The sequence below is a fragment of the Drosophila hydei genome, unplaced genomic scaffold (genome assembly GCF_003285905.1).
Source record: "Drosophila hydei strain 15085-1641.00,03,60 unplaced genomic scaffold, DhydRS2 tig00000060-arrow-pilon, whole genome shotgun sequence".
Lineage (NCBI taxonomy): Eukaryota > Metazoa > Arthropoda > Insecta > Diptera > Drosophilidae > Drosophila > Drosophila hydei.
Window position 1 is genome coordinate 3,025,505 of NW_022045656.1, and position 8,358 is coordinate 3,033,862.

At 36.6% G+C, this 8,358-nt stretch overlaps 1 protein-coding gene and 1 long non-coding RNA gene across 5 annotated transcripts in view; one reads left to right on the forward strand and one right to left on the reverse strand.

Moving 5' to 3' along the window:
- LOC111594344 (RNA-binding protein fusilli) overlaps window positions 1-7,638 on the forward strand; it is a 35,001-nt gene extending 27,363 nt beyond the window's left edge. Inside the window, exons 11-13 of one of the 4 annotated variants that reach the window (XM_023307599.2) lie at window positions 2,034-2,305; window positions 6,985-7,057; window positions 7,112-7,638. In XM_023307599.2, the coding sequence (XP_023163367.2) occupies window positions 2,034-2,305; window positions 6,985-7,057; window positions 7,112-7,146 (380 nt within the window). In that variant the 3' untranslated portion in view covers window positions 7,147-7,638. Of the gene's footprint in view, window positions 1-2,033; window positions 2,306-2,657; window positions 3,487-6,984 lie in introns of those variants that run through there. The other 3 variants (XM_023307600.2, XM_023307598.2, XM_023307597.2) reach the window with 3 other exon arrangements.
- On the reverse strand, window positions 6,373-7,184 carry LOC111594345. The gene is made up of 3 exons (XR_002751121.2): window positions 7,106-7,184; window positions 6,647-6,735; window positions 6,373-6,595 (listed from the first exon to the last, which is right to left on the reverse strand). It is a non-coding gene; the product is annotated as an uncharacterized LOC111594345 (long non-coding RNA).
- Window positions 7,639-8,358: the final 720 nt, after the last annotated feature.

The following is an 8,358-nucleotide window of genomic DNA, read 5'->3' on the forward strand; positions in this document are numbered from 1 at the left end:
CAAAAGAATAAAACTCATAAGCAGCCACTTAAAAAAAAAAAACAAAAAACAATCTTATTAATAACATTTATATTAAAAAACATTTTGAATAACTTAATTAGTTTTAGCACCTAAAAAGAAAACAAAACAAAAACTATTTTTGATATTTAGCCTAGAGACAATCAAACTTTTATTACAACAAATTTTTATACTTCAATAAATATACATTTCGCTACCTGCAAATCTATGAATGCTCGCAAATCCCACTATCTCTTCCTATCTCTCGACCTCTCTCTGCAATTCTCATGCAATTAAAAATCAATTTGAAGTCTTTCTTTCGTATTTATATGAGATCTCCATATTTTTGTCGAAACGCGTTATCTTTTGCCCTGTCTAGCCCTCTCCCTTTCTGCACTTCATCTTTTTCTCGCTCACTCACGCTCACTGATCACTCATCACTCACTTCCATCCCTCTCTCTCTTTTGAGATATTTATACGTATTTGTAACTCTCGGGTCTGGGCTTGGGTCAAGCTTTAAACATATTTTCAGGCGCATCCTCTCTGGGCTCTTGTCTCTGTGGCCGCAGCGGGTGCTTATATAATTTTTGACGGCGTTACGAGTTGCTAAATTGATCAAATTTTTAGATAACTATTTTGGATTTGGAAATGTATGATCTATATACGTTTTTGTTTCTTTTGTCTGTGAGTGCAACTGCGTAACGTCTGCTGGGAAACATCTAAGTCATAAGCCGTATAATGTAAAACGTAATCCGTAATACCACCTAGCTCTATTCTATAGGCACACACTCATCTTGTATGTAACAATGATCAAACGAAGCTATCGATAAATTGTAAAACAACCGACAAGCAATCAAAACAAATATGATAAACAGTCGATAAGTAATCGATCAGTTATTAAAACAGTAAATGCATTTTCGATAAGCAATCGCTAAGCCACCCCAAGTGTTGATAAGCAATCAAGCAGTAGTCGATAAGTAATCGATAGTAAAAGAATCCAGAATACAACTATATGATATCGATTAACTGTCGACGAACGGTCATGTAGTCGATCGATAATCTACAAGCAAATTGATATGTGATAGCCAATCGATTAACTAGCGACAAGTGTTTATATAATATTCGATATATTATCGATAACAAATCAAATTGGTCGTCTGCTGCTTTTGTGTAACTCGTTGAGGAACTGGTTGTACTCTCCTAGAAATAACTGTAATCGCATATATATTTGTGTGTACCATGAATTAACGATAACGATAACGATAACTCCCTATTCATACGCCGTCGTTGTTGTCCATGGTCCAGCTCTCTCTTTCTCTCTGTGTGTGTGTGTGTGTACTTGGTTTCTATTTAATTTTTTTATTACATCTTGAAGGCTGGTTGGTGCTTGGATTAAACAAAAAATCAAAAATGAAAAAACTGAACGGGATAAAAACATGTTTTTAAGTTTACTATGTGCGCAAAATGTATTCATGGTCTCTGGGTAAAATGGTAAATATGTATGTATTATTAAAAATATGTGCATATATATGTATATCTATAGATATATCTAGATATATATGCACATAGGTACTTAAATTTTACATACATATCTTCAAAATCAAATTACAATTACTTTATACTACATGTCTACTCTACCATATTTTGCAAATGTCTAAACGGTGAGTGTTTTTGAATACGATTATACTTAACTTGAACTACAATTACGAAATCATTTATGATTTAACAGATAAGAGTACTAACAACGTATCTAAGCTAACCCTAACAAGTACAACATTATCCACCAAAACCCAGCTCAAGTCTTAGTTTTTCTCTTCTACATCTTTTGTGTTTTTGCTTTTTCAATTATTTACCGTTAGCTTCTTCTACTTCGAGACTAACAAACTATTCTAGCTCCGATTATAATTGAAGAGAAAAATGATATAGTATCCCAGCCATACTCACAACACTGACTTTCAATTATTTTACTTTTGTTGCATAAGTTTTATTCTGAAATGATATTTTCAATTTGTAATCTATTCGTTCTCCTTCGGCAGGTACCACTGTGCTGGGCGCACATTTCGGTGCTCATTTTCCGACTTATGGCGCACCGCCACCGGCGCATCACTCTCCGCTGCTAGCCACACCCCGTGCGCATCACGCCCATGCCCATGCCCACGCCCATGCGCATCATCATCATCATCATCATCATGCCTCCGCATTCTATCCGCCTCCTCTCGTCTACTGGCCGTATCCCAGCCCACCCGTATCGCCCACCACGTACTACAGCCAGCCGGGCGCACATTCGCCCTCCCAGCATCAGGCTATGGTAAGTGTACATTGTATGCATCTTATTGATTGAAGTGATTGAAGAAGATGATTGACAGTTGATTTATTCAAATTTGCAAGACCTTGGAAGCTGAAAAGTTTTTAGATTGATTGATTGATTGTCAAATAGTTGACCTGATTGCCAACAGATTTATATATTAATAATGATTGCACAGATGAAACTTCAATCATTATCAATGACCTACAATTTAATATACGCTAAGATTACTTTTTGTATTGAGTCACATGAATTACAAGTTGAAATTCACTCTGACCTAATGGACCAAATTTATATATATATATATATATATATATATATATATATATATATATATATATATTATATTTTACAGTATCCGATGGACTTTTTTCCACCGTCGCCACTCTCACCGCCCAATGCCGGCATCATACTCACGCCCAACAAGAATGCCGTGCCTTTTGTGCCACTAAAACAAGCAGCTAACGGCAATAACAACAACAACAATAATAGCACCAATAGCACCAATAACATCAACAAACTCGCAACCACGCCAACTATTACTACCGCCAGTGTATCGCAGCCGTCAACACCAGCGCCAATTGTGAATGGCGGCGAAATAGTTGCCGCTGTTGCGCCTGCTCAGCCTGTAAATGCGAGTTCGACACCGCCGCCGTTGATTAGCCCGGACGCGAACCACACGGCAAGCGTGCCAACGTCCGCATTGAAAACAGGCAGCCCCAGCGCCACAGTGAACGCCTCGCCCATTGTGAGCAACTCCTGCGTGGAACTCTATATAACGTAGATACTCTTGCTGCCCTAAACACGCTCTCTCTTTATCTCTTACTCTCTCGCTCTCACTCTCGCTCTCTATTGAGAAAGAGAACTTGTCTTGCCAATCGAAGAAACTTGTTTGTAGTCTAGCTTAGAACCAGCTGTAGTTAAGTCGCGAACCACAACAAAATGCCAAACGGCGAACTGCGGCAGCAGCACTTAACGAAAGGAATCTCGCCCCATTCAAAAACCACAAAACAGAAATTGAAGAGAGAAATTTATGAATTTTTAAAAATAGAATCGGTTTTAATTAAAGCTTTAAGTAGACGCCCAGTGTAAATTGAAAACTCTATTTATTGAACGCCGCATTAAATATATTTAATATACACACATATATATTCCAAATATACATATTAGCGAATTAGCAAAAACAAAACAAAACAAAAGAAAGCAAAAACAAAACAAATACTACAAATTTATCCCTAGTCAATAGTCAAATTATTTATGTATATATAATATATATATATATATATATATATATATATATATATATATATATATATATATTGCAATTATCTAATTTTAACTGCATGTCATGTCAAAAAACGAAATGGAAAAGAAAGAAAATATTGTGCAATTGTCAGTCAAATAATAATAAAAATAAAATAATAGCATATGCGTTGTTTCATAATAATAATGTTTTGTTTAGGCTAAGCCATCAAATTTTGTTACTTGTGAAACCAAGATATCTATTTTTTTAATTTGTTAAGTTTCAGTTCAAAAAACAACAACACGATATTATCAATTGTTTTCAAATACGCAATTATTATAATATAAATCAATAAATGAATCAAAAATTAAATAACTTTTGGGTGCTGTATACTCTTTAATTGCCGTGCCTGTTAATTCGATCCATTTCGATTCAGTTTCTGTTCTCTCCGATCGCTTTGCTCCTATTCTCATTGCTAACGTGCTTTATTAGGGGAGAGCGCAAAGCTGTGAGAGTAAAGCTTTTTATCTTAACTAGCTAAATGGCTCAAAATAACAGAAATTGTACTTCGTGCTTTAGAAAAGGTTCTCTGCTTTAGTTTCTGTTCGCCTGGAGTTCTACCTTAAGAAATGCTGCAGTAAAACAACATTTATCTAATTGAAATCGGGGTTTTTATACCTTGCTCTACGGTCATTTTATATCCTACCCTTCGCTTTCCCTATGGTCATTTTATTTCCAATTGAATCACAAATTTCATGTGGATTTGCTTACTTTTTGACCAGGCGTGCAGAATTAATAATGCAGATGATGGCTGTGCTCTTTTTAGTACGACGCTGCCTATTACAGTTATTTGGTTTGACAAAAAATGTGTTCATTTCGAGACTGTTTGATCTTCTCTTGCTCAAATCTGCTTATTGCAAAGGGCACAGGCGAACACTTACGGTGTGAAAGAGCGAGAGAGAGACAAAGCAAACTTATTGCTAGAGAAGAGAATGAGCGAGCAACTGTGGGGAGTTTCTTTCTGCACAGCTCTATCGGCGGCTTCACCTCAGTGCTGCGCTCTCTTTCTCTCGTTTTGTTTAGAGGCAAGCATCAGGAATTTGGTGAAATAATAAGCTGTCATAAGCCTTAACTGTCGGCTGTTCTTACCATTCAGTGAAAAAAACTCTTAAAGCTTTAAGCACCACTGTTTGCCGCAGCCAATCAAATCTCTTACCGAGTTTATTCAATTATAAATGTCTTGTATGCATTTGTATACCCACAAAACGACACATTAGTGAAAAACTCATTGATAAGGAAATTAGATAGCTTTATTCAGGAAAAAACAGCATACAAATTAACGCATATTAACAACTAATTAATTATGAATAACAGATGAAGCCATAAATAAACACATTTGATTGCTGATAAATCGTTGACAAATGGCGTTACAAACGGACGAAAGTCCCACCGACCCGTTAAAAAACAGTACGGTCGTTGTGAACCATCATCCGGTCGCACCGTACCATAAACCACATTTAAAATAGATTAAATTTGTTTGTTTTTTTTTCCTGTTTTTATCATGCCGCTGCACCTGCTGACTGACCGAAAAGCTTCTCTGCTGATGTCCACATGATAATTTATCAATGGCTGCTGTTTTGGACATTCAGCTAACTGCTGATGTCTCATCTTCTTGGCCCACTCCTCGCCGGTCTCCGGGGCGCCTATCAAAAGTGCATTAGGCGTGGTCCTGCGGCGCGCCATTTGCGTTGACAACTTCGTCCAGGCTGAACGAAAAGAGCAAAGAAAATAGTTGGTTAATGCGACAAAAATGCATGTGTATGTGTCTGTGTGTATGCGTGTGTGTGGCAAACGGCTTGTGGTGCGGGATTCGAACCACGCGCCGTTTGGCATTTTTATGGCCGCACACTCGAGTTGGCAATGCACTTCCTCTAATGCAGCCGGAAATGGCAAATAAATCTCATTTGTAATCGCCAAATATATGTATATATATACTTATATATATATATATATGTATATATTTTAAGCACTTTGGAACAGTGAGAAAAAAGTTGTGACTAGTTCTGCCCAAAACTTTTGCGTTTGCCTCTCGAAAAATGCCTTCAACCAGCCAATGCAACACAAAACAAACAAAATAATTTCCAAAAAAATACCAAAAAAAAAAGGAAAAAAGAAAAAGGAAAAGGATGTCGGCATATTTTGTGGAGCTTAGCGACTTAGCGACTGTCGCCAACAGGCATTGAAAGCCGCGCAAGGGCACTTTCCGGTTCGTATTAAGCCATCGAAACTTTTATTGATTTAGCGGCTTTACTTTTTTTGGGGTTCTGCTGTTGGCCAACAATAATACTCAGAACACCATGAATCATGGGATTAGCTCTATTGGAGAATTTTGATAAGAGGATAAGCCAATATTTGGACTGAAAAAGATTTTCTTTGCTTCGAAATTCAAGCATAAGATCTAAGTGAGCCTCTAGGCACTCTATAATAGGTCTGGGACTTACGATCACGATCTATTGACAAACATGTCTAAGAAAAGATTGTTTCAAATACGAAATAAACTCGATTCACCTTGGAGAAACACAAGCTGTTAGTGAGAAAGGTTAATATATATATTCTATACAATTGCGATGCATTTTGTCTTAATTGTCTTAATCTATTAGGCTGACAGAGTTTGGAATTTAAATACTGATACGAGAATTGACTTAGTATTTCAGACGACTTCACCTGTGTGTAAGAATTCAAGTGTAACTCTGAATAAATACAAATACATTATCTGTTGCAGCTCCTTACAACGTGGCCATGAGTTCTGTGAGTGGGTCTATGTTAGTTAAATACAAGAAATCAAGACCGAAATAAATTAAGACTGGAATAATTAGTAAAATGCTTAAAAGGCAGCCTTTAAATATATATTAGTTTTAATTTTCGTTATATCCCGTTTTATAATTGTTGCTTGGCTTCAACAAATGACTTTACAAAAGATAAGAGAAACTCGTCCAATAGATAGTTAAACATTTTTCAGCAAAAAGGAACTTAAGACAGGGCATAATGATCTGAAAATAAAAAAAAAATGGAATCTAAATGCTTCGATTCGTGGATATTACTCATGAATTCAAGCAGCAGCAGCGAAAGCAGACCCAAATCCTGGTAAAGATGTTAGACACATTCGTTTTAAAGTTTTTTTTGTAAATATCTGGAATGAAAGTCAAATAAATTGGAATATTTAATACATAATCATAAAATATAAATAGTTTCTGCTTAAAAGTAAATCAGGGAATATCAACGAGATCTTAAAGTTAGTTATTAAAGCTATCCTAATGAAAAGTGAGATAATGCCTTATCCTTCTGTCTTTCTTTGTAATTGTAGTCTTGCTTATATTGTTATTAATAAGAAACAAAGCAGCTTAAGATCAAAAATTGATACTTTGAAATTTCCTTTAAGTTTCACAGCTCACAACAAATTTTCCAGCTGCGTCTGAAGCCCAGGGAAAAAGGAAGGAAAACGTGTAGAAAAAGTTCAAACAGCATTTCGACACCTTCACGATTTTTGACCAAATATTTACCCGCAGGATATGCACTCCTGCGACGTGTGCCCCCTCTATAAGCTGCCGCCGTTGCCCCCTCCCTGGCGCGCCGCCCTTGCCTGGCTGTCTGGCATAAGAAAATCAATTTCAGGCACATTACGAGAACACAACCCGAACGGAATTTCAAGTTGATTTTATTATTTACTTGTACTTGGGATTTGTACTTCGTACTTTCGTATTTGTATTTGTATTTTGTGTGTTTGTATTTGCTGTTTGACAGATTTAGCTGAATGCTCAGACAACAGAGACTTTAAAATTGCCCAAGGCCGGGCAGAAGGCAGGGCAAAAAATGACTGCATTGCGTCCTTTTGGGACACGTTATAAGCACTGCCTGCCTAAGCATCGAGGCATTCGCTTCTCCACTTCCCCACTACTCCTCTCTTCGCAACTCGAATAAATCGAAATATTTCGAGTGCGACGGCCAAGTGGGAACTGAGCAATGAAACCTTAAGAGAGCTGGTTGCGTGTCGTGCCTTGACGTGACACGAATGGGAACGTGATCAAGCAGTCACTGGATGGAGAAGCATTTCTAGCAGTACTTCTGATAGCATGCTCTGATATATTAAATAGTTTTTGCATTTAGTGAGCTTCAAGTCTAATTTTAATTTAATTCGGATAATTTCAAAGCGGGAGAACTTTAAAGTATATATTAGATAATTGACATAATTGAGTTTTCAATAAACAATCGATTTCAAACATATCCTTATTGACCTACAAATGTATTGCACATCGATAAATTATCGATATCTTTTACTGCATAATACTATTACCCACTGCCTGCTAGAGGTTGACTGCTGTTCATACAGGTTACTAATCGATTAAGTTAGTAAATGTTTTAGCACTAATTAAAAATCGATAAATATTGATAAGGATAATCGTAAACAAATATTTGTATAATATATATAAGCACACGCTGTCTTCCTTAATATAGCTTTGGCTTCTAAATAGCTGCTTGAGGTTTCTCATTAGGGTGGACCAAAGCGGCGGCAGCTAAACTCAAATTTCGAGGCAAAGTTTTTCTTTTAGCTTTTATCTGATTTAAGCTAAACTACTTTAGGCAATTGATTGCCAAGAGTGTGTATGCCATTGCAGAATGCCTAGTTCCCTCTCTCTCTTTGTGTTTTTCTTTCAGTGTAGCCCTCTCTCTCTCTGTCTCTCTCTCTGAACTGTCTGACTGAGCTGTCGCTTTTTGATGTCTGTCTTCAGTTTTTTTATAGTCATTTTTTTGCCTA